The sequence below is a fragment of the Panthera pardus genome, unplaced genomic scaffold (genome assembly GCF_024362965.1).
Source record: "Panthera pardus isolate Hobbes unplaced genomic scaffold, ASM2436296v1 HiC_scaffold_25, whole genome shotgun sequence".
Taxonomy (NCBI): Eukaryota; Metazoa; Chordata; class Mammalia; order Carnivora; family Felidae; genus Panthera; species Panthera pardus.
In genome coordinates this window covers 85,576,346-85,602,903 of record NW_026526821.1, presented here as the reverse complement: position 1 = coordinate 85,602,903, position 26,558 = coordinate 85,576,346, and the positions used below count along the sequence as shown (strand labels likewise).

The window sequence follows — 26,558 nt, the reverse complement described above, 5'->3', positions numbered from 1 at the left end:
TGGTAACTATAGTTAACAATACTGTACTGCATATTTGAACGTTGCTAAGATAGCAAATCTTAAAAGTTCTCATCACAAGAAAAAACTTGTAGTTATGTATGGGGATGGATGTTAACTAGATTTATTGTGGTGATCATTTCGCCTTCTACACAAATATTGAATCACTGTGTTGTATATCTGAAACTAACATAAACCTATTTATCAATTGTATCTCAATTTTTTAAAAAAGAAAAAGTTTGCTGACATATTAGAAGTGGCTAAGCCAAAATATCATTTGACTTCAGGAGACAGAGAGCTCCCTTTAGGTGGGTGATGTGGTGAGGCGACAGGAAACACAAAACCTGAGATGTACTTTGGTGAAGAGAATGGCAAGAGGAATTGCATGAGTAAAGGCAGAGCACAAAGAAGACATATGCCAGGGTAGGAGGGAAGTAGGATTTGAAAAGATCAGTATAGGAAGAAGTTTGAGTGAGACTGAGGCATTTGGACATAAGTCTATTAGCCATGAAGAGATCTTTGGAGACTTTGGGAGAAAAACTTGAAGTGATGATTTCGGAAGTTTCAGCAGATGCAGCTGTGAAAGATGGATGAAAGTGGGGGGACACTAGAGGTGGGAAGTTCTTGCTCTTATTCTATGGGTTGACTGGGGAAATCTTAAGCAGGTTTCATCTTGAGCTCCTTAAAAATGTCATTGTGTCCCAGGTTCTGGGGCCAGAAGCAGGGCTGAGAAGTTACTGACTATAGTCAGTATATAGCACTTGTTCCTTCATGATGCAACATTTAAGGGTGCATGCTCTGTGCCAAGAATTGCGGTAGGACCTGTGGGTGAGATGGAGATGAATAAAACGAGTCCCTTTAATCAGCTGTGAATATGAATGCCTGCACTAGAAGACAGAAAGGAATACATGTATAATTGAAGGACAGTATTCTGCTATTGGCATGTTATGAAACTGATGTGTCTAATGACATTGGACTGTGGCAGACACGAAATGCTTGCCTGAGTGGGGATTAGGAAGCCTCGTGCCCTCCATGCCTGGGTTGAAGGAGCAGAGCCACTGGGGGTGGGAGTTAGAGGACACGTCTGAGTGCTAAGCACTGTATCTCCATAGAAGCAGGAAGAAGAGGATGGTCCGTTACAGTCTCCTCTGATGTCTAAGCAAATTCTCAAGTGGTGAAAAGTTAGGTTATTCCAAACCATTCATTAATTTGTTCATTCATTCATTCATTCATTCTTTTGTTCATTCATTCAACAAATATTTATTAAAGACCTACTTTGAGCTAGAGACATAGGCTTCGAGAAGAGAAACATGGTCTCTGATTTAATGGATTTTATAGGAGCTGCGGGGGGGGATAGTTATTGAGTACTTTCATTTTTATTGAAAAATATATTCTTTTGAATGTCTTCCACATGTCAGGGCCTTGCAATGAACAAAACAGATGAAAGCACCTCGCTTAAGGAGCTGACATGCTAGTAACTACACAAGTTACTATTTCATTATAATTGTGGTGAGCGCAAAGAAAGAGAAAGAAGGTCAGGAAATGCTTCCCAGAGGAGAAGCCATATAAGCTAACACCCATTGTCAGGTGAAGAGGACATGGAGTGAGGCAGGAAGCCCTGCAAATGTCCTGGGGCAGGAAGGAGCCTTTTAGCTTTGAATGCTAAAAGGAGGTCAACAAGGCTGCTGAAGTTGAGTGAGACAGTGATTCAAAATGAGGCTAGAAAAGGCAGCAGGGCCAGATGATCAAGGCCTTGTGGGCCATGGTGGGGCGACGGGAAGGTACTGGAGGTCCCTCCTCATATTTAGAACTAGCATTCGCAGATTACGGAATGTTGCTGGGGCAGTGGAGGCATGTTGAATGGAATTATGAAGCTTTATGGTGACAGTGGTGGATCATACAATCCTGAACTGAACATTTTTATTTTCAAGGTGTTTCCCAGTCTCTGGTGACAATAATGGCAGTGAGACTCTCCCAGGGCATCCTGTGTGTCGGTGCTCTCCATGCACTTTGAGCGTACTACATAATCGAACTTATAACCTGCTAGCTGTGCTCCCAGGAAAGAATATTCTTCCCTTTATTTTATTTATTTATTTTATTGATTTTTTTTAATTAAAAAATGTTTATTTTTGAGACAGAGAGACAGAGAGAGAGAGAGAGAGAGAGAGAGAGTAAGTGGGGTAGGACAGAGAGAGAGAGGGAGACACAGGCTCTGAGCTGTCTGAACAGAGCCTCACGCAGGGCTCGAACCCACAACCTGTGAGATCATGACCTCAGCCGAAGTCGGACACTCAACCGACTAAGCCACTCAGGCGCCCCACTTCCCTTCATTTTAAAGGTGAGGAGCAGACGTAGAGAGGTGAAGAAACTTGCCCAACATTACCCAGGGGAGCTTGGATCCACACCTAGGTGGTCTGGCTGCCACCTCTTGATAAGAGCCATGCGTTATCACCTTCTACACGATCTTGTGAACTGAGGCAAGGCAAGGGCATTGGGCGCATTTCCCAGATGCAAAATGGAGGCTCAGAGAGGCAACAGTGACCCATGGTTGCACAGCAAGTCAGAGGCAAAGCCGGGACTAGATGTGAATTCTCCATTATTCTTCCCTTGCCAAGAGCCTCTCTATTCCAGGAAAGGCTTATATTAGACAATAAACCAAACTCAGGACAGGCATGGCTGACTAGAAACTGTATTTATTTTCTCTTGGCCATGGCTTATCCTGCTTCACATGTGCTAGTAATACCTGGGAGTGCAGATCCCTGCCCATGGAGCCACGGGGTAGCCACAGAGTGGCCACAGGAGGCCTCGTGACTCTTGGCTGCATTCTGTGGGAAGAGCTGGTCACACAGAATGGGCATCCAAGTCAGAGACACAAGGGAGGCTCCGGGCCCAGTATGCCTATGTGGCTATTAGTGCCCAAGCCACTTCTAGAGCTTTCTCTGAACAGCTCCTTCTCTGCCCTCCATCCCACTGGAAGGGGGTGAGAGGACAAGACTGGCCTAGGTCAATCAGTTGGTTCTTTTCCCCTCCCTTCATTTTCCTTTCCTGCTTAGGAGACCAAATATTTCTGGAGCGAAGCAGAAGAAAACCTCACTGGGAGGACTGAGGACACTTTGCTGAGGCTGTGGTGCAGCCTTAACACTGCCTTCTGTCAGTTTATCAGCTCTGTGCCTGTGGGCCTGCTCTGGGGAGCTGGCATCTTCTGCTCTGAGAGGGATTGTTTGATTTGGAGCCTGTTTTCACTTTACCACAAAAATGAGTGACTTTTTTTTCTCTCTTTCTCTCTCTCTTTCTAAACAAAGAAGGGCCATTTGGTTTCCATAACGCAGATCATCTGACTTCTTCCTGGAACGTCCTCTTGGGAAGCAGGGCACAAAGCCTTCCCCCTCGGCTGAGCCACGTTTGGCTCAGGGACCCTGCCAACCTTGCCGCCACTTCTTCCAAAGCCAGTGGTGTTTATGGGGCCATAAGCCACCCCAAGGACGACTGAGTCCCAGCTCCTCTGTCCAGTGGGCAGCCATTTCACTGTCCGTTAGCATTGAGTGGGCAGGGGAGTGGAGACCAGGACCTAGGAGACCAGCGCTTGGCTTGTTGGCAACAGGGGGAGAGAATTAGGGAGGGGTGGGAGTTTGAAACCAGAAGTTAAGGGAATTTTTAGATGATCTGTAAATATAAATTTCCTTGCCTTTTACCAAAGATATTTCAGAATTCAGTGCATACACTCGACATAGGTTAATCTAAAACACTTGCTTGTAAGAGTCTAATAATAGAACAGAAGCTTGATTTAAACCCAGGTTTGGGGGATCAATGAGTATCATTATACCAAATTGCCAAACACCCAAGGCTTGAGAGCTGGGCATCCCTGAAGATGAGTACAGAGGGCACAGAGGGGGGCAGAGTACACACACACACACACACACACACACACACACACACACACACATCTATATTCCCACAAATGTGTATATCCACTACATCTAAATCCATATCTATATATTTATTCTGATTCTGTCTGACACGATACTCATGGCCTCATTTGACATTATTATTATTCATTATTTACAATTTGGGAAACTGGCTCAGAGAGGTTAGTTAATTGAATCAGTGTTGCACCACTAGTACATGTCAGGGCTGAAAGTCAAACCCAGGTTTTGTTGAAATGATTTACCCAAGGTCAACCCAGCTAGTTTTTTTACAGATGTAATTTAAACTAGTTAGCCATCTTACATTGTCATAATGTCACAGCTAATTTTGTGATATAGCTAGCCTGAAGTATACTAGGAGCTAAGTCTTTTTATACCTGACCACTTTGGAGGCAAATGGTCAAGATGCTCCATGGGTGAGGCTGGATAATCGTAGGAGGCATGTCTTCTATGAGAGGGGAACAGGAATTGAAAAGCTCTGTGGTAAGGTTCAGGTACCTTTTGAGAGACAGTGATCTACTGTAATGAACCCATGTTCCAGAATCATACACTCAAATATGTACACTCCCAGGTTTTGACCTTGGATCAATGTAATTCTTTTCAGACGATTGAAGGAATTCCCAGAATTCTTCCCTGCCATTGGTGACTATCTAATAGATTTGAGATAAAACCAGGATTAAAATTCATTAGTTAATTCAAACACCAATCACAGTGAATCCTTTTATAGGCTGATTAAATAATTCAAATGCTTTTCAAGCCTTGGCAATCTTTTCTTGATATAAATATTTATTTCTGGCCAACAGCACAAGAAAAACCTTTAGCCTTATCAGGGAGAGCTTGTTGAAACCCTCCAAAAGCTGATGTAAGTTCCAAAGTAGAGTTTACATTCCTACTGTTACAAAATAATGAAAGTTAGGGGACTAAATGAGCTCACTCTGCTCTTTCTCCCAATCTCCACTGGGTCTAGAGAGCATTTCATGGCATCCTCGAGCCAAGCATAACTGTTCAGCACCAAATTATCAGCTGGTTTGGGAATGTGTCTGAATGGAGAATAGACAGGCTGGAGTTACGCTGGATGTTTCTACCTTCTCACTGAATTCTCAAGTAACCGGCTTTTTAAAAAGTTAAGTTTTTAAAATACTGTGCAAAAACCTGAAATAAACTGATATTCAGCAGGACTCCAAGTTGGTGCAATTCAAAGCATCTGGGTTGAGCTTTCTGGAGCCCCAGCCAGAAAGGAGGTGGTTGATTGCCCTCTTGGGGCTCCTGCGATGATAATTCACAAACACGGGGATCTTACTGCCAAGCTTAATGGAACCCACTGCTTAGAGTGGAAGGAGATTAATATTTTTTGGGCATGTCCTACGTGTCAGGCCCTGGGTGGGGAGGTTTTCATAAATGGGTGAGATAACAAGCCTATGGATTTTTTGATGAAAGACATTAAACAGTAAACTACATCAGGGGCCAGAGCAGAGATTTTGAAAGTGGAAGAGTGGCTTCTACTTGGAGAGGCTGACCAGGGGTTCTGAGGTCAGAGCAATGAGAAACAAGAGTCAAAACAGAATGGGAAGAGATGGTAGTGAAGCGCAGGTGGGTGGGACTAAGTTGGGAATAATCCTCAGAACATAGTGCATCCACTGGCATGTCCTCTCATGCCCGGCTGAAGCCAGAGGAGTACCTTGAATGTTGCAGAACTGAGTTGGCCACCATCTTTTGCCTCAGGCATGACCCACATCTACCCACCCCTTCCCTAGCCTGGAATTGTTGCAAGGTTTCCTTGGAGGCCTTCAGTGGCTACTACTATGAGCTCAGGCAAAGAGCTTGGCCCACAGGTCCCGGATAAGTCCCGTGCACCTACGTGTAACTATTTTACCAGTTCCTGTAGGTTATGGGTATCCAGGATATGTCTTTTAGTTTCCCTCCCTGTTCTCTGGGGCAGGTTGCACTAGGATGGAGAAATAATGAGCACATGAAGAGCCAAGGCTCAGTTCCATCACCGCTTTGCCACCCACTGCCTAGGTCACCCTATCTGCAACCCAGAGTTCTCGCCTATCAGATGGGAATCATACTCATTTCATAAGCTGTTGTAAATTTGAATGAAATGATATGATTAAATGCTCAACACTTAATAAGCACTTGCATGTCAACTATTATTACTAAAGTGAGGTACCACTAGGCTCCTTCTCTGAGGCACCTGTACAACACGAGATGTGAATGCGTGCGCAAACTATGTCTTATAACTTATCTACAAGCTTGTGTCAGGGCTATATGGTAAAGGCGTGACGAGAGGCAAGTCATCTATCCAAATAGGATGTGTGGACATGTATATAATGCAGTGGTTCTCTGATGGCAGCTCAGGAGACAACTGGCAATGTCTGAGACAGTTCTGGTTGCCAAACTGGGGGAGAAGTGATATTGGCATTTAGTGAGTAGAGACCAGAGATGGTGCTAAATATCCTGTACTACACAGGGCATCCTTCTTTCCCTCCACAAAGAATTATCTGGCCCCATAGTACCAAGGTCAGAAATCCTGGTATAATGTCTATCATGGCTTTATATATCTATTTTGCCCATTGTAGAGGGTCCTTTAGGTATTACTGGATGGTTCACAGCCCCCAGGGTACTGTTAGAATGTCCAGACAAGTTCAGAGGTGTCATAAAGTGATGGACAGAGGAGGGAGTAACAGCTTGAGTGCTATTGCAAGACACTTGGTTGGGGTAAGGACGAGTGCCTCCATGCAGGCTTTCATAGGTCCAGATTTTCCTGGTGGTAGGTAGGTGGGATAGCACCTGAGCCACTCTGCTTGGTGGGGCTTTATAATTGAAATGGGGGCACTCCAGAAGCGGGGCTTAGATTGCTGCCCAAGGTTCTAAGCTGCTGTGAGTGGGAAGGCTGTAGAGTCAGAACACCTTATCAATAAATAGTAATATAGGACTCAGAGCTGAGTGCAGTCTTAGAAGAAAATGAAGTGTCATCCTGGTCACTGTGTACATAAGGATCAAGATTACATCATGGCCCCAGAAAGAGAGGAAGTAAATAGCAAGGGACCATGAGTCCATTCCCAGAGGAGTGCAGGGATGGGATCCAGCAGCCTTGCTGGCCTCCAGATTGCCTTTTTTGGGCTTATACATTCCCCAGTCCCACACATGCTTATGACCTCTGTGGTCCTAGGCTCATCAGCTTTTGGAACTGGTCGTTGGCACAATTAGTTTGATTTCTTGGGGTGTAAATTATTTCCTGCTCATATTTTTCTGTTATTTTTATTAATTATAAAAGTAATACATGTTTAGTGATAGAAGACTCAGAAGAAGAGTGAGAGAAGTGAGAAGTGAGAAGTCTGAGATATACAGAGAAGTTTACAAAAAAGAAATGAAAACCTTTGGTAATCCTAACTTCCAGTGACAAACACTGTCAATGCTTTGGGATATACTATTCCAGAATTGTTTTCTATGCGTATCATTTCTTGCATAATTGGGATCATAGTACCCATAATGTGGTATCTGGCACTCATCTTCATCTGAAGTTAAAAGGGGCGGTCTGGGTTATTGCAAGAAAACTAAATGAAGGTAACAGGGCCCAGGACTCTTGCAAAATATTTTGTCCTCTCAATAAATCTACACCAAAAAAATTCTTGACTGGTTGGCGTTTATAAAATTTACAAATTATCTTCTAAGCGAAGCACCAACCTTTAAAAATTGAGGTCAGAGCAAGTGGTGCACTCAGGACAGCTATAATTTACTAAGAGTAAATGTATTTTTGAAAGCTTTATTTTCCCTTGGTTGGAGACAGTTCAGGCTTCATGCACAAGGTATGTGTCTCCAGACACACAAACTCTTGCAGCTGTGCCCAATTAGGTTCGGGAGGGTTTTACCTTTGGAATTGGTATTGAGGGGCAAGTCTACCAAAATGGCTAGAGCCCTCCATGCAGTCATGACTATTAATTATGGCAAATGTGGACTGCTTTTAAAGAACACAAACCTATATAGAAACTCAAAGAAGAGGTGGGAAGGAGACCCCAGGCACACATATGAGTAATAGTGGGTGCCAGCAAGCTGCTGCAGTGTGCATGCTGGGGCAAGAGCTGAATGGCATGGGGAAGAGGTCCACAGAGAACATTCTTTTTCTTCCTTTCCCTTAGCTGCCCCCAACTTTTCCTCTAGATGGGTGTTGGGCAAATATTTAAAGAATGTCATTCGGAAGATGGCATGGATTGTTAGCCTGCCTGGGGTTCTCACAAGTCTGGCCCAGCTCTGTGTTTGCCACCTTCTCTTCCCCCGTTGTGTTGAAGTGTCAAAGGAGCAGTGTTCTGTGAGAACAAGCAGCGTTCATGAAAGTCCAGCCATCTGGTGCAGAAGTCGAGGGTGCCAACTTTCCCCAGCAGGATAGGCAGGGCTGGGGCAATGACTGTCTCAGGAAGTTCACAAGCAATTCTCTCCTCTAGGCATGCCTCAAAAGAAGTGCACTGCACGCTAAGTCCATGTGTAGCTTACAATTTTCGCTCGGAGGCAACTGCACACGTGGTAGAGCAGGGGCACTGTCAAGGGTGAGTCTATCAGGCGCTGCTGTAGCTAACTTTGGGCTGTGTCAACTCACCCCTGCAAGAAGGTCTTTTGCCCCAGAATGAAAATCTTTACCACCTAGTTACCCTCCGGTAGCAACTCCTCCTTTATTTCTACTCCATCCGAGATTACCGGGGCTTTTGTCTGACCAAGCAAAACTCCAGTAAATTTCCACTTATCTACATTTTTGTTTGGACCTTAAAGATGGGAACACCCACTAATACAGTCTTGGCAGGAGCCACTTCAAAATGACTGGCAAAGCCAGTCATTCTGAAAGTGGGAGCAAGAGGGAAACACTGCCAGATAACACAAAACTCCCGACGTTCAAGAAAGAGAGGCCAGTCAGGGAATGTGCTTTACCTGTGAACATACAGTCAGCTGCACACACTGACATGCTGAAGCCTGGGTTCTTCCTTCCCCGGTCCAGGGCTTTTTCTCTTGAACCTGGGTTCTAGTCTTGGCTCCCTACTAATGTGCTCTGTGACCTTGGTCAAGTAGCTAAATCTCTCTGAGCTGAGGTTTCCTGTCTACAAAATGTGGGGGAGTCATGGGAATCAGCACCTCCCAATCAGGTATACATCAGAGTTATGTGGGCATTTGGGATCAGGGGACCCAAGGATCTGTGGGGATCCTCGTTTTGGAAGCAAAGTCAAGAAGTAGCCAAAAGCCTCTGGATCACCCAAGGGTCCAAACTGCTTCTACCTCTGGCCATCTGGTTGACCTTGGGCACTTCTGAGTTTTCATGTCCTACTTAGCAAAAAGCAATACACATAACTCATCCCTCACTGGGGGGCTGTGAGGACAGAATGAGATAGTACAGTGAATGCACAGGGCCCAGCAATCAATTGCTGCTGTCACTTAGATGAAGGTCTCTGGAGAGTCTGATGTGCAGCCTGATTTGGCACCACGAGAGGAGATCCTCCTTTATGTTACACAAAGTGACATTCCACCATCTTCATATGACATCAACCCCCCAGGGACGCATCCACATTGCACTAAGTACCTTTGACCAACAGATGCAATACTCTAACCAGTGAGAAGGGAAACTTGGGAACTTAATATTCTCTTTCCCTCTGTCTTCCCTCCCCATCTGCCACCGTAGGTGCACATCAATGATCTCCTTAGGGTGCCCACTGCAGCCCCACGGCCCAGATGTTTTCTAAGATGAAGTATAGCTTCTAGATAATTGGACAGATTTTAAAAAACAAACGCACTGGAACTTCTGCATTTGAGTGAGTGTTGTCTCTCGTCCCCTTGGGAAGCTGAGCCCCTCTTTGGAACTCTTAGAACTGCCTCCATGACCAATGTTCAGTTTGAAAAAAATATCTTCAAAGGAGGAAAGTTTTATCCTTTGAGTGTGAACAAAAGGTAAATCAGAGCCATGCGTAGTGAATAAGATTGGAGATCAAGCTGGGAAATAATATTTTGTATCAAAAAGTAAGTGTGCCTACAAAACCAGGAAACTGATTTCTCACATGGCCTAGAAGTTGAATTTTAGTGAGTTTGTTAAAAATCAGTCTCTTTGTTTATAGTCCTACTTCCTACCTCACCACACAGCACCGGGATGGTCTAGGTTGTTTTTCATTATTGCATCAATAAAAACCCCATTTTTAATTTACTGTTTATTAAAGTGGATCATTTCTCAGCTCATATCCCAGTGTCTCCTTTTTAGCATTCTGATCTCTCTGCAAATGTATGTCCAGTTGAAAGTGGATCTTTTCTTGGCACAATATGCTGAATCCTGGAGTAGGAAAAAGTGCAGCCAGAATAAATAAAGTTTGTGTGAAGATTTCCAAGATATTTTCTTGGACAGGAGTGAGTTCAGCCTGGTGATTGGAGAGCTAAAGATGTGTGCTAGGCCTAAATAATTAAGAAGAATTTTAAAATTAAATTTTAAACAACTGTTGTGGATTTTTTTCTTGTTACATAAGAGACACATTGTAGAAAACTTAGAAAACAGAAAAAATTAACAGTGTTCTCATTCAGAGGTAATTACTGTTAACATTTTGATGTGTTTTCAAGTCTCTTTCTGTATATAAATGTATGTGCGTAAAACAGAAATAACATGGAGGTATTGTTTTGTAACTTTTGTAACTATATTATTAACATTTTCCCAGGTCAGCCTTCCTTCCAGTTTTTCCTTTCTCCCTCCCTCCCTTCCTTCCTTCCCTCCCTCCTTTTTTTCTTCTCTCCCTCCTCCTCTTCCTCTTTCTTCTTATCCTTCTCCGCTGCCTCCGCCTTCTTCTCTCTCTCTCTCTTTTTCTCTTTTTCCTTTTGCTATCATAAGTAGTATCAGGACGAACATCTTGTACCCAAGTCCTTGTAAACATTCCCAATCATTTCTTCTTGATGAAGTTGAAAGGGAAATCCTGGGTCAAAAATGTATAAAAGGAGTTGCTTCATTTTAAGAGTTGCCTTCTAAAAGATTTAATGGTGTCTCACCAATGATGAATGAAAACACCTGTTCCTCTATATTTTTGCTAATACCAGGCATTGTATTTTTGTTAATCTTTGCCAGGTTGATAGATTATTTCAATTTGGTTATTTCTTTTGGTTATGGTAAGCGTTTTCCATATGCTTCCTGACCGCTATGGTTCTTGTAAATTTCCTTTTCATATCTTTTACCCAGAGGTGTGCTTACTTTTTTGTTTTTTGTTTGTTTTTTTATTGATTTTAAGAGCAGTCTATATATTAAGGTTATTGACTCTTTGTATGTTATATGCCCTACAGAGACTTTGGTAGTTTTCTTTTTTCCTTTAGATTTTGAGGGGGAGGGAACAGAAACATAAAAAAAAGATATATACTCAAACTATTAAAATTTCCCTTTATTCTATCTCCCCTCCAAGGCTTAAAAAGCCTCTCCCTACTAGAAAATCATGTAAATATTTATTTTCGTTTCCTTCTAAAACTTTTATAGTTTCATGTTCACATTAAAATTTTCATCTGGAATTTGTTTAGAGGTAAGGTGTGAGATAAAAATCTAACTGAATTGTTTTTCCAAGTGGTTAGCCAGTTGTCTCAACACCATTTTGGGGGAATAATCCATTCCTTTCCTGCCGATTGTAAAGGTCACTTTATTTTATACGAAATTCACATAAGTGTTTGGCTCTGTTTATGGACTTTGTTTCCTGCTCCAATGCTCAGTTTGCCTTTTGTGGCACCAGTTTATACATCATTTCAATTACGGCGGTTCTTTTATACATCTTAAAATCAGCAAGGGCAGGTTTCCACATTTTTCTTGGCCATTCTTGAATGTTTATTCTTCCATATAAACTTTAGAATTATTTTGTTAACTTAAAAAGTCCCATTGGAATTTTCATTGAGATTGTTTTAAAAGTAAATATTAATTTGAAGACAATCGATGTCTTCACAATACTCATTTGCTGCCCTATTTAATAATTAAATAATAATTTAATAATAAAAGTGATAATCATAATTATTAATTAATACCAGCAGCCAACATTGACTGACTGCTTTCTGTGTGCAAGGCCCTGTTCTAAGCCCTGTTTCCCACATTTAAACCTCAAAGCAATCCATGAGAGAGGTGCGGTTACTGCTATCCTCATTTTACAGAGAGAGAGACTGAGGCATGGAGATGTTAAATACCTCGCCATGGTCACATTGGCTTAGGCCAGGATTCTTTTCCTGGGTGGTTTGGTTCCAGTGCCTGTGCATGAATCTGTACTGTTTCTCCGTTTATTTACACTTTCTTCCTACCCCTCACCAACTTTTGTGATTTTCTTCCTCTATATCTTCACAAGTTTGGTTATATTAGTTCTTACTAAATTTTTTATGTTGTGGCTCTATTTCTCCTGGGATGCCTTCTAACTGATTATTACTGAACTCTGGAAAAGCTATTGATTACTATAAGGGAGGTATTTATTTTGAAATCATCCAGTTGTTAAACTAGTCTAGTGGTTTATTGATTTTCTTTAGTTTTTCAGAAGAATACAACCATCATTTTAAAGTAAGGATGTTTGGACCTCTTTCCTGTACTGACACCTGTCACTAGTTTTCTTGTGTTCTTGTGATACCTATGGCATTGCCCAGTGACTACTGGTTAGTGATAATAGTGACTAGCCACGTGACTACTGACACAAGTTTAAATTTCACTGAAGTTAAATGAAATTAAAACTTGAGTTCCTCCATCGCATTAGCCACATTTCAAGTCCCCAGTAGCCACATGTGGCTTGTGGCGACCATTTAGCTACCATTTTAGAACATTTCCATCATCACAGAAAGTTCTACTGGACAGCTACTAGAACTTTCACATCCACATTATATAATAATGGTGAAACGGGTTGTCCTGCTTTTTTCTTCCCAACTATAAATACCTCTACATAGTGATTTACTATGAAATGATGTTGAGTTTTGAATTCAAATATCTAGATATATTTTTTATTATGCTGAAGAAGTTTGACCCTATTCCTAGTTTTGTAAAACCACATATTTTTAAATTTTGGAATGGATAATGAATTTTCATATCTTCTTGGCATGAAAAAGTTTTTCTCTGTGAGAGACAAATTCCCACTCATCCTTCAAAATTGTCTTACCGATTCTGGTTCTTTTTAGATACATCATTGGATTTTGTCAGTATTTTATTAGATGTTTGTCATAATGAGCTTGATCCTCAAATATTCTCTACCTCTAGTGTGTTTGTCCAATTAAAAAATGAAGATTATATAATTATTATAAAATGAATTAAGATGCTTTTTCTCTATTTTTTGTATGTTTTAGATATGGGTCTTCTGTCCCTTAAAGTCTTGTAGAACTTGGGTAAAACAAATCTGGCTTCAGCGCTTTAGCTGGATTTTCTTGTCTCTCTCTTCCAGTTCATGCATTTCATCTTCACCTGTGTCTAATCACACTGCTAAATTCATACATTAAGTTGTATTACAGTGAATACATTTTTTCAGCTCTAGAATTTATACTAGGTTCTTTGTAGTTCTGCCTTTGTTGAACATTCTTCCCCTTTGGTCTAAGCAATCGCTTTACATACTTCAAATGTGTTTATTTATATTCTCTTTCAAATTGTTCTCCAGTCCCTTTTTCTTGCCTGTTCTCTTGTTTCTTCCATCCAACTTCATATGTTTGCATTTAGTGCTGTGAGCCCTACCTCAGAGGGGGTTGTTGGCTGCAGGAGTGCTGGAGGTTGGACTAGCTGTGCATTGCCACGGCCAGGGACACAGGGATCAGAATGATCATGGACACATTTTGGGGTTTGTGCCCTGACTTGGTGTTTCCGTATCATGTGAGTAATATAATATCTTATCTTTATTCCTCTGCTTATTTGAGTCACTGAGAAACTTTTCCAGTCTTAGTTAACGTACAGTACAGCCCCTTAGAGCTGGATTTCTGCAGGGGTGCTCTGCTCTTGCCCACTGCCTTGCACAGGCTGATGTTCTATGTCTGCATCAGCATTGGGATCACAGCCTTCAGACCACTAGGACTGGACCTTCCATGGCTTTGCTTTCTGCTTAGATTTTGCATTCCCTTCTTTTTGTTTCCTATACCTGAGGGTTTCCTTCTTTTGAGCAGGGCCATACATTACGATTTTTAAAATCATATTTCATCCAGAATTTCTGGATCTATTATATTAAAAAATTTTTTATGTTCATTTATTTTTGAGACAGAGAGAAACAGAGCATGAGTGGGGAGGGGCAGAGAGAGAGGGAGACACAGAATCTGAAGCAGGCTCCAGGCTCTGAGCTATCAGCACAGAACCTGACATGGGGCTCGAACCCATGAACCGCGAGATCATGACCTGAGCTGAAGTTGGAAGCTTAACCGACTGAGCCACCCAGGCGCCCCTGGATCTATTATATTGAATGCAAGTCCAGAAATTGTTTTAGATTTCTAAGTGGTTGATTTGTTTATTTTATTTTTAAGCGAAAGCAAGGAAAGTGGGAGAGAAGTAGGTATTAACCTATGATTTTTATTTTCTGGTTATGTTTATCATCAAAGACCATATTTAAATAACTTCTACTTTTTGGCATTACTATGTTGGCATTTTATTTGTGTCAGTGCCATAAATGTTTAAGGATATTCATAGCCATTTAAAAACATATCTATATATCTGCTCTCTATCTTTAATTTTTTATTATTCATTCAAAGACTTGGAAAGTCATGTTAGCATCTCCCACTATAAATATAATTTTTCAGTTTGTTCTTTTCTGTTTAACAGTTTGGCTTCATATAATCTGCTCTTGTGTTATTTGTGGAGGACTCCAGGGCCTGAATCATGTTTGAATTGGCTGGAGTCACAACATCCCTAGCTTCATTACTGAGCCATCAATTAATCTTTTTCTGATCAATAATGGCATTGTGTTCTCTTTCTGTTACAAAAGGTAATGCAGCATTTAGGAAAAAATCTTGAAAGAGGAAATGCATACTGTAAAAATGAAAATGGATAACATTTTAAAACTTGGGATATAGAGATAGGAAAGGAGAATGGGAAAAGTGAAGGGGTCTAAATTTGTTTTATTTCACAGAGGTGACTCAATAGAGACTGTTACGTTCATAAGGTTGAGAGAAGAATGTAGATTTGACTATGTTGTATTTTAAAATTTATTTATCTTTTCTGTCCACTGTAGTTTCTTGTTCATATTCTTTACTGAATGGACATGAGCAGGTGAATTAATATATGAAGGACAATTTTTTTTTTTCAAATTCCAACATTTTCCCCTTGGAATGCTTTTTAAAAATTTTTTTATGTTTATTTATTTTTTTTTTAAATTTTTTTTTCAACGTTTTTTTTAATTTATTTTTGGGACAGAGAGAGACAGAGCATGAACGGGGGAGGGGCAGAGAGAGAGGGAGACACAGAATCGGAAACAGGCTCCAGGCTCCGAGCCATCAGCCCAGAGCCTGACGCGGGGCTCGAACTCACGGACCGCGAGATCGTGACCTGGCTGAAGTCGGACGCTTAACCGACTGCGCCACCCAGGCGCCCCTATGTTTATTTATTTTTGAGAGAGAGAAAGAGAGACAGAGACAGAACATGAGTGGGGAAGGGGCAGAGAGAGAGGGAGACACAGAATCTGAAACAGGCTCCAGGCTCTGAGCTGTCAGCATAGAGCCTGATGCGGGGCTTCAACCCACAAGCTGTGAGATCATGACCTGAGCCGAAGTCAGACGCTCAACTGACTGAACCATCCAGGCGCCCCCTCCCCTTGGAATGTTTCTAATAATCATATGTTTGAGTTTGGGAATGTTGCTTGCGGGATGAAATATGGTTGAGTCACTGCCCTCCTCTGCTCCAAACTGGTAGCATTGTGCAGCAAGCACAGTTAGGCTTGTGGCCTCAGCCAAATCCCTACTGCTATGGCCTTTATTTGTTTTGAATATGAATGAGATGGAAAGCCTGTGCAGGTGTTTACAAGGATATATTAGAAAAGGAAGGGAAGAAGGGGAAAGAGAATGAGCTGGGTTTCCCAAGAAAGAAAATTTCCTGGACAAGCTAGAAAAACAGGCCTTCAGAATGTCACTCTACAAATCCAAAGTAAATTTGCATTTCATGTTATGCTAACATAGCATCTCTGTCTAACCTTTCAGGCAACAGCAACACTACACCCCATTTCCATCCATCTTATAGAAGGGCTGGGTGTGAAGGCTCACTTGTGTGTGAAACCTTCTTTGAAGGCTTGATGTCTTGGAGGTTAACCCTCAAGAGTTTCTGATCTTAGTTAGATTTGAGATTTGGGCTAAGAAGAGAGGGAATGTGTACTTGAGCAACATCACAGTTGAAAGGGGAGAAAAAGGAAGAACTCAGTAGAGAGCACACATTTAACTTTCACACTATGGCTATTCAGGGACTTTTCAAAATGTTTTCAAATAGCATGTACATTTTAGATATGTGAGAGCATTTCAAGGCAAGTATCAAGAAAACTAACTGAATGTTTCAAATGTTTGGAACTATTCCAAGGCCAGGAATTCCAGATGTTTGTAAGGAAGCCATTGCCTATCTCTGTTTAAATATTTAAGTGGGTTTTAAGATGTTAAGGAGGAAAAAAAAATACCCCTCAATTCTTCCTTTTTATTTTGATTATTATTATTTTTTATTTTAGAGAGAGAGCATGACCAGGGGAGAAGGGCAAAGTGGGGGAGGAGAGAGAGAGAGAGAGAGAGAGAGAGAATCTTTTTTTTAAACATTTATTTATTTTTGAGACAGAGAGAGACAGAGCATGAATGAGGGAGAGTCAGAGAGAGGGAGATACAGAATCTGAAACAGGCTCCAGGCTCTGAGCTGTCAGCACAGAGCCTGACGTGGGGCTCGAACTCATGGACTGCGAGATCATGACCTGAGCCGAAGTTGGCCGCTTAACCAACTGAGCCACCCAGGCGCCCCGAGAGAGAGAGAATCTTAAGCAGGCTCCAGGCTCACTGTGGAACCTGATGTGGGGCTTGATCTCACCACCCTGGGATCATGACCTGAGCCAAAATCAAGAGGTGGATGCTCAAGGTCAAGCCAAAATCAAGAGGTGGACTGAGCCATCCAGGCACCCCCAATTCTTCCTTTTTAAAAGCAGAATAGCACCTGTGCTATAAGGCTATCAGGTCGACACTAGAGCCACTGCTGAGTCAGTAAACATGTGTCTGTCCATACTCCTTGATCTTTCTACCTCTTAGTGCTATTGTGGCAAAAAGATGTGAAGCATTTAAAAGGACATAGCATTATACAAAATGCAGTGTATTATTACCATTTATCACTGTAGATACTGAATCAATAATTATCTGTGTGATGGATGCCAGATGTGAATAATAACCAGGGCTCCTGGCCATCTGTCCCCTCCATAACCAGACTTCCCCACCTCTCCTGGACAGCTACATGAATCACACATGTCTTTAAATTAAGAACTTGCCTGCTACAAATGTCTTGTAACAGTGCCAGTGTTATAATAATTCATTGTTCGCATGAAATGCCCTTAGTTTTACTTCCGTATTCCTGTATTTCATGTCAGGTATTCACCATGATGAGAGTTTCTTGGCTTCTCCAGGCAAGAATCATCCAGATTGGAAAGACTTCCAGAATCTACACATGCAAGCCTAACAGTTTGGCTTTTTGGTTTATTCAGAATTAATGAATTTAGGCCATCTATTTTTCACTTTTGACAGTACCTAGTACTTTGTTCAGGAACATCAAGCTTCCCAAGCTCTAACCAAGCAGCACTGGCATGGCCACCAAAGAGGGAGTAGCTTAGCATAGACGTCAGTGGACTGAGAAACAAGTGCCCTGCTGCCTTTCCTGATGGGACACCTTAGGGGCTACCTGTGCCTTTGCGGGACGCCTCTCTGGCGGGGAAGGCCCTTCTCTGTGCGGTCCCCTGTGGGAGGCCATGCTGGCAGATGGAGAGCTGGGAAACCCTTCCCTGAAGCTGGCTGAAGAAACCCACAAGTCTGCAAGAACTTACTGAGCGTGACTGACTCGTTGATCTTGAAGCTGCAGAGGACCCTGTCCACGTTTCGGGCATGCCTGAAGCCGTTTCCTCTCACGACCACTTGGAATGATTCTGAAAGGAGGAAGGACAAGCCATGTCATCTGACTGCAGACCGTTAACCTTAAGTTTGCCATCTGCCCTGATGCAGGGCATTTGTTAACTGTTTCACCAGGCTTAAAATATTAGGAAGTTGGTTCAGGTTGGAAACCTAAAGCAGCCACGAGAGTGCCTTTTACCACTTGCTTACCACATCTGTCTCACCAGATGCACATGGGGAAGGTGTATGATTTCTTGCTTTAAATTCCTGCCTTCTTGCCTTTGCCTTCTCCCTCCTACTGGAATGCCCTCCTCCCCGCTTCTCTGTCCCTTCAAATCTTACCTATCTCTCAAGTCCTGGCAGCTTAAGAAACCGTGATCTCTGCAGCTGGGGTGGGGGCACAGAGGAGGGGGCTCTCCACCTCTCCTCCAATCAACTCAGCATTTCTTGTGTCTGTTTTACATACTGGGTTCCCTTGAAAGGCTTTCTTTAGAGCCCAAGGTGCCTCAAATTTTTTGAAAATCACTGCCTTATGGCATTCACGGTCCGTCCTCAACGATGTGGCAGGTGATTATGTAACTGTCAGGTGGTGTCTTTTCTTCCACAACTAGCAAAATGGTACATTAGGTCAGGAATTATTTGATGCTGCTTCAGGTCCTCCTGTCTCTACTGGGCACACCTAGGATTATGTAGGAATAGTTGTACTTAGTGACAAATTAGAATCTTGCTTATCTAGTGGTCATTGTCCAGCCTTATCTGCTTGAACTGACTTTGGCCCTTCAATGTAGTGCTTGCTTTTCTCTATATAGAAAGAATATATTTTGCAGGTCTCTGGCCCTGCCTATCAATTTCACATTGGCATAATGCATGTAGAACTCATGTAGGTTGAGAAAATTCTTATGAAGTAAAAATCATGATCCTTTATGATAGTCTTACAAAAAGAAAAAAACAGCTAATTTGTTAACTAAATATTTAGAAATATTTGCGTAAGTTTGATAGTAACTAATAGTCCATGCTCTTCTTTCTTTCTTTCTTTCTTTCTTTCTTTCTTTCTTTCTTTCTTTCTTTCTTTCTTTGTCATTCTTTTGTGTATAAAAATTGGGGCTTAGGGGGTGCCTGGGTGGCTCAGTCAGTTAAGCATATGACTCTTGGTTTCGGCTCAGGTCACGATCTCACAGGTTTGTGGGTTCAAGCCCCGCATTGGGCTCTGAGCTGACAGCACAGAGCCTCCTTGGGATTCTCTCTCTGCCCCTCCCCTACTAGCTTTCTGTCTGTCTCTCAAAATAAATAAACTTTAAAAATGTGTGATATATGAAAAAGAAATAGACTAAAAGTCAGAGGAAAATGCAATATTTGTGAAAGTGGATCTTGAATGGTAAATTGCTATACGAAATGGACATTTTTGTTGGAGGAAGAAGGGGGTTAGAGAACTAGCATAGGGATCACTCCCAGACTTAATAAATGTCATGAGTGAAAGTCCCCTTCATTCCCAGGAAGCGAATTTAAAGATCGTGTTTGCCAAGATAATAATACTGGATGCTAATCGCACCCTCACTGTGTGCCAAGCCCTGTGATAAGCCTTGTATATGTCCAATGTCATTTCAGCCTCACTACAGTCCAGAGAGGTACAAATGAGAAAACTGATCTTAGTGAGGTTAAGTAATTGGTCCCGCATCACAGGCTAGCAGCTGTCAGAGGTGAGCCGGTATCCTGGTCTGTCAGGCAGGCATCAAATGCCATCCCCCCCGGCCTCAGCCATTATTAGGCTGAAAAGGATCTTCATTGTTTTGTGACCTATGATCAGCTTCGAGACTGAAGTTGTGATTTTTAAAAAGTTTCTTTTATTTTCGTTTTAGACGGGTTTGCTGTTTTGCAGAAAAGTGGGGCTGGCCTGGATAGGGAGGCAAGAAATTAAAACCCAAGCAAGAGAACCCAGAGGCACCACATGGCCACAAAGAGTACAAGTTAGAACAGAATGCTTTGTAGAAGTAAAAAGGACCTTAATGATAAGAAAATTGAGATTCTGACATTTTAAATGACTTGCCCAAGGTCATGTGATTTGTAGGCAGCAAAACTGGAACTCTATCCAAGTGTTCACTGCTTTAGTATTGAACTATGGTAATTAAGGTCATGGGCAAATGGTTTTTCAGGACCACAAGTCCTATGAATACTAAGAATTTACATATGCATCTTTATGCAATTGCTAAGTTTAGAAGGATGGACTTGATTTTCTCTAGATGTCTGCTGGGCATGTGACTGATGACGCAGTTACTTCAACAAGCATTCTATTAAGTGTCAAACATTGTGGAAGAATCTTATTGTATCTCCTTTACTCATTTAAGCCTATAGAAACCTATTCCTGTTTTTTATTTTGAACGTTAGACATCCAGAAATCCTCAGTTGGACACTTTTGCTGATGCAAAATGTTTTCGGCCTCACTGCTGTGCTACTTCTCTTGTTTCCTCAAACATCAGTGGGAGACAAGACTCTGGAAATGCAGGCCACGTGCCAAGCTCTCTTCTCTAACACCATGTTCTAGCATTACCAGTTCAGCTGCTGAGTCCTCTATAAAAAAGGCTGCCCACATGTCTGCTTGGCCTGACCTCAGGGTGTTTAGAAAGAAAGGCAGCCGCGATCCATGACGTGGCGATGGTGGAAAGCGAACAACTTAACCCCCTCGGCCCCTGGGAGAAGATGGAGGAAATGACGCTCTGGGAACCACACCAGAGCAGAGGCATGCTCCCACCCTGCCGGGTATGGTTTCTGTGTTCGTGCGCACATTTGGTTTCCAGAAGGGCCCAAACATCTGCCCCTGCAGCCCGACTGGAATGTCAGCTCTTCACACATGCAAGTTATGTAACAAAACTCTGTCTCGCGAATCTGCCAGTAAGTGAGAACCGGGACAGATGATTTAAGTGCATTTATCCAGAGAGCCCCGAACCCACCTTTCACAATATGTACAGCCAAGTGTTTTTAGGCGATTTGCCTGTTGGGTAACTGCTCCTATAAGAAGTGCCTAGGGATTGTAGGGCTTTAGGGAGGAATTTCTACTTGGAAATGATCTTTAATCTCATCTTTTAAGATATATATTCTTTAAGATATATGTTTATTATGATTCTTTCTTCACTTCATTCTCAATTATAATTTAAACTTCCTGAGAGTAGAGGCCATCGTTCCTAGTTCTTTAAAATTTTTGACTGTGCCTAATCCAGGGCTGAGCCAGTCTCAGTATTGAAAGAATAAATAAATGACACATCTTGGTACAGGAAGGGAATAAATAGGAGGGAAAAGATGGTCATTTATTCATGTACAGTCAGGTCTAATCCTGTTTGTTTTCTGAGGCTTAATAAGGTCAATGAATGAAGAGATGCTTGACACTATTAGTCATTAGGGAAATGCAGATCAAGGTCACAATGAGATATCACTCCATACTCACTACAATGGCTGTGATAAGAAGGATGGACAAAAACAAGCATTGGTGAGTGAATTAGAACGCTTCTACCTTGCTGTTGGGAATGCGAAATGGGGCACCTGCTCTGTGAAATAGTGTGGTGGCTCCTCAAAAAGGTAAACATAGAATTCTCTTATGACCTAGAAATTTCGCTCCTAGGTATGTACTCAAGAGAACTGAAAGTGCATGTCTACACAAAAACTTGTACATGTATGTGCATAATGGCATTATTCATAATAGCAAAAAAGCAGAAACAATTCAAATGTTCATCAACTATGCAGATGGTATTCATACAATGGAATATTATTCACCCATAAAAGGAATGAAGTTCTGACACATGCCATGACATGGATGAATCTTGAAAACATTATGCCAAATGAAAGAAGCCAGACGTGAAAGTCCACATAATGCATGATTCCATTCCATTTCATTTCCATACGAAAAGTTCAGCAAATCCATAGAGACAGAAACTCAACTGGCAGATGCCAGGGCTGGAGGGAAGGGAAATGGGGAGTGACTGCTTAATGGGTATAGGGTTTCTTTTTGGGGTGATGAAAATATTCTGGAATTAGATGGTGGTTATGGTTGTACAACTTCGTGTATGTAACAAAAACCACTGGATTGCACTTTTTGAAAGGGTGAATTTTATAGTATGTGAATTATAGCTCAATTAAAAAAATAAAAAATAAAGTCCATGAATAGTTGGATAAACTTAATTTATTCTGTTCCCTCCCTTTGTTTTTCTTTTCTTTTCCTTTCCTTTCCTTTCCTTCTTTCCTTTCCTTTCCTTTCCTTTCCTTTCCTTTCCTTTCCTTTCCTTTCCTTTCCTTCTTTTCTTTCTTTTTGAAATGTGGAACACATAGTTTTGCGATGATCTCAGTAAAGATCACTTATTATTCACTGTATTGAAAATGAGACATCTTTACATTCTCCATTTGCTCTGGTTGCCTAAGACTTGTGCAAAATTATTGTTACTGATATTTCACCTTGTGAGTTAGTCTGAATTTTCTTTCCTATTAGATGCTTAATGTGACATGAAACATAAATATAATAGAGACTGGTGTGTATGAAGTACCTTCTGATGTCTTAATTATTCTAGAACTTTCTGATTTTATAGCTATTTAATTATAAAAGCTTTAGTGTGGTATAATTGACATAAGTAACTTGCATATAAAGCATATTACTTGACAAATTTTGACATATGTATATAATCATGGGACGATACAACAATCAAGACACTGAACACATCCATCACTCTCAAAAGTTTTCAAGTGCTTCTTCGTAAGATCTCCCTCCTGCCCCTCCCCATGACCATGCAACCACTGATCCCCTCTCTGTTGTTGTAGATTAGCTTGCAATTTCTAGAATTTTATGTAAATGGCATCATACAGTAAATACATTTTTTGTCTGGCTTCTCTTACCCAGCATAATTATTTAAAAATTCACCCATAATTATTTTGAGATTTATGCATAGTCTATTCCTTTTTATTGCTGAGTATCATTCACTATATGGATAAACCGCAAGTTGTTTGTCCATTGCCTGTTGATGAACATTTGAGTTCTTCACAGTTCTTGACTATTAAAAATGAAGCAGTTATTAACATCTGTGTCCAAGTCTCCGTCTGGACACAGACTGCCTTTTCTCTTGGATAAATACCTGGGAGTAGAACAGCCAGGTCGTATGATAGGTGTATGTTTCATTTTTAAAGAAAACGGTCAGAACTACTTTCCAAAGTGATTGTGTCATTTTACATTTCCACTAATAGTGTGTGAGAGTCCCTCCTCCAAACAGAAACATCTTTAAATGAGAAGGAAAGGCCAAGCTGAGAATTAAGTAAGCCATTCCCAAGAGGTGCCTAAGGGCCAGGCACGAGCTCTTTGAAAAACAATGAAACGTCAAAGAAATGAAACCACTGTTTGATGTTGCTTAAATGTGTCTCTTTTAAGCATCCAATTCCAAATGACAAACATGAAGCCTAAAACTACCTTCTTTCTGTGCGAACCCATGCAGTTTTACTACCAACGGTGGGAAGCAGCACAGTAGGAATGGTGAGGACAATGTGAGGAGTTAAATATGATCTTCTGTTTCTGGAGTACAACAACATCAAATGTAGAACAGTTGGCAGTTTGCACACTTGATTCCAATTAGTTCCTTCCTGGAGAACTTGCTTATATCGAACACTGTGAGCTATTCAAGTTTGAGGCCAACTGAGTGGGACCAGAGGAAAATTGTACTTAGGCAAAAGCATGCATTTCCTGAGGAGGAGCTAAATTAGGCAGGGCCACTCTAACAAGGGGTCAACTCTCCTAATTACAGAGGCTAATCTGTAAAAATATTGATTAGGAACTTTTTAAAAGAGTCTATGTTGGAAGGGAAACAGAATTATTTAAATGCAGGTAATGTCAAAGGTGCTTGAGCAGATGAATTCCTACATGTTTTAGAACACGAACTATAAATACAGTGACATATGCACCATGCTAAATATTAACCATATGCTTGGCCCGTGTCTCGGGGTGACAGTGGGGAATGGTGGGGAGTATGGTGAACTGGAAAGAATACATGCTTCTTTTAAAGGGAAGTTATTCAGTCTCCGATAATCTTTATCTTGCAATAAATACAAGCCCAGTGTTACTAGATATGATTTTTCAAGACATGATAGAAATCTGAATTTTTAGGCAAAATCATATTCTTAAATGTTGGTAATAAAGTTAAGTTATGATTTTTTTTTTTAAATGTAGTGTGGATCAAAAAGAACCTGTGTGGAGACCAGAGAGGGCTTATAGGCTGCCCATTTATAACCTCAGGGAAGGTTCTCTCTCCAAGTAGTTAAACCCATGACATTGAAGGAAATTCTTTTTTTTCTTTAAGTTTATTTATTTATCTTGAGAAAGAGACAGAGAGAGTGAGTGGGGGAGGGGAAGAGAGAGAGGGAAACAGAATCTTAAGCAGGCTCCGTGCTGTCAGTGCAGAGCCCTATTCAGCGCTTGAACTCATGAATGTGAGATCACGACCCGAGCCAAAATTGAGAGTCGGACCCTTAACAAACTGAGCCACCCAGGTGCCCCTGAATGAAATTCTTTCTGATCAGAGCAGATTAATATTCTTCTCACTCCCTTTCCCCATTAGGACTTTGTGTTAAAATGCAAAATAGTTCCAGGTATACTGGATTCTTGGCCATTAAAAAAAATCAGCCATTAGCTGAAATTATGCCTTAGCTGAAATTGAATTAAGACTTTAGAAACTTAAAATTATAAAGGACACCCAAAGGGGGATAGTATCTAGTTACAGATGGCCACTGCTCACATAATTCTAAGGGTGGAAAATTCAGACCATCCATTCCATTGCTAGAAAGCTTTAGTTGTAAATGTTCCCTTGTAAATGTTAAACCCAAATTCGCCTCCCTGATTTCCTCCCCAGCTTCTCCATGGTGGTCTCCAGAAGCTACACATAGTAAGCATAATAATTCCTTTCCACATGGGGATTCTGTAAGTTTCTGAAGATGCTCTTGCAAGGGTCTCAATCCTGTGTGTGAATCTCCATGGTTACTTCAGACCTTCCTCAGTCCACCAGCATCTCATTATTGTTCCACTGCTCTTTGAGCAGATCTCCACGGCAGAGCTTCATGTGTGGTTTTCTACTGTATCTGAACATAAGACTATCTTCCAGAGTAGACTGTGAATTTCGTGGGTGGTTGGGAGCAAGCTCTATGCATTTGTGTGCTCATGTCTTTTCATGTTGTTTGGTACATGGTAGACACTAAGAATCGATGGAAAGAAAGAGGAAAGAAAGCTAGGAAGAAAAGAAGAAGGAAAGGAAAGAAATAAAGGAAAAGAAAAGCAAGCAAGGAAAAGAAAGAGGGAGGGAGGGAGGAAAGAAGGATGAGGAAAAAAGGAAGGGAGGGAGGGAGGAAGGAAGGAAAGAATCTGTGAATGAATTTTTAGTATTGTTTCCAGATCCACCACCACCTTTTCTATGGGCATGCCTTTGTCAATGCCATTTTTAAAATGTGTGACTTGGGCCATGGTCTAAATATGGACAGTGTTATGTTAAGTGAAATAAGTCATACAGAGAAAGACAGATACCATATGTTTTCAGTCTTATGTGGATCCTGAGAAACTTAACAGAAGTCTATGGGGGAGGGGAAGAAAAAAAAAAGAGGTTAGAGTGGGAGAGAGAGCCAAAGCATAAGAGAGTCTTGAAAACTGAGAACAAACTGAGGGTTGATGGGGGGTGGGAGGGAGGCGAGGGTGGGTGATGGGTATCGAGGAGGGCACCTTTTGGGATGAGCACTGGGTGTTGTATGGAAACCAATTTGACAATAAATTTCATATTAAAAAAAAAAACATGGAATTGTAAGACATGAAATTAGCTCTCTTACCCTGGACACTTACCCAAAGATCTTGTCAGCTTTTTTTTTTTTTTTTTTTTCCCTCAGAGGTATTCTTTTTGGCTATGAAGATAGCTATCTGTCCTTGTTTTTTCTTTTTCCTTGCATGAACTGCTACTAAGTCAGGTTTCCCTAAATTGGCATTTGAACCCAAGTTCCACACTTTGTATCTGCCCCATTAAATTTCACCCTGTTATTTGCAGCCTGACATATAAAGATCTTGCTGGATCTCAGTTTTGTTGTCTGCCCAGTGCATTATCTCTCTGCCTCTCTCAGAGCTCAGTTTGCTGTCAGAACTATGGCTGTTGCTGAGTTGTTGGTGAGAGCCAGCTGAGATCATTGTCTTGGGGGAACAGGACTGTCAGCATAGAGTGCCTTGACCAGGACAGGCCTGGGTGGAGCTCCGAAGCAGGGGCTGCTCTGGGGACCAGGGAAGGGACGCAATTCATAGAGAGGGGAGGGGGCTGAGAAGAAAGATTTCTGGTGAAAGTGAATTTTACTTTTTTTCACAAATTTTTCTAGGGCTCAGTCCCACCATTCTACTTTAGAAATGTGAGCAATCAGTTACTTCTTGTTTCTTTTTACCTCCCACACATATTGGGTTCATCCTTTTGCAGGTACTCTGAGCTTTATTGATGTTCTCCCCAATTTTCTTTCAGTAAAGAAAGAAATAAAGTAAAGAAATAAAGTAAAGAAAAAATACGGGCATGTTTTTCTCATCTAAGTATGTTATCAACATCACGATTCTTGCATTGACCTTCAATC

The 26,558-nt window shown here is 41.4% G+C and overlaps 2 protein-coding genes across 3 annotated transcripts in view; one reads left to right on the top strand and one right to left on the bottom strand.

Annotated features, from left to right (window-relative positions):
- Positions 1 to 26,558, top strand: part of GKN2 (gastrokine 2) — a 307,921-nt gene that overhangs the window by 145,997 nt on the left and 135,366 nt on the right. The gene's annotated exons all lie outside the window — the stretch shown is intronic.
- The window catches only part of ANTXR1 (ANTXR cell adhesion molecule 1), a 218,874-nt gene that overhangs the window by 116,960 nt on the left and 75,356 nt on the right, over positions 1 to 26,558 (bottom strand). Inside the window, exon 10 of the mRNA XM_053890755.1 lies at positions 17,891 to 17,989. Coding sequence (XP_053746730.1) covers positions 17,891 to 17,989 — 99 coding nt within the window. The remainder of the gene's footprint in view (positions 1 to 17,890; positions 17,990 to 26,558) is intronic.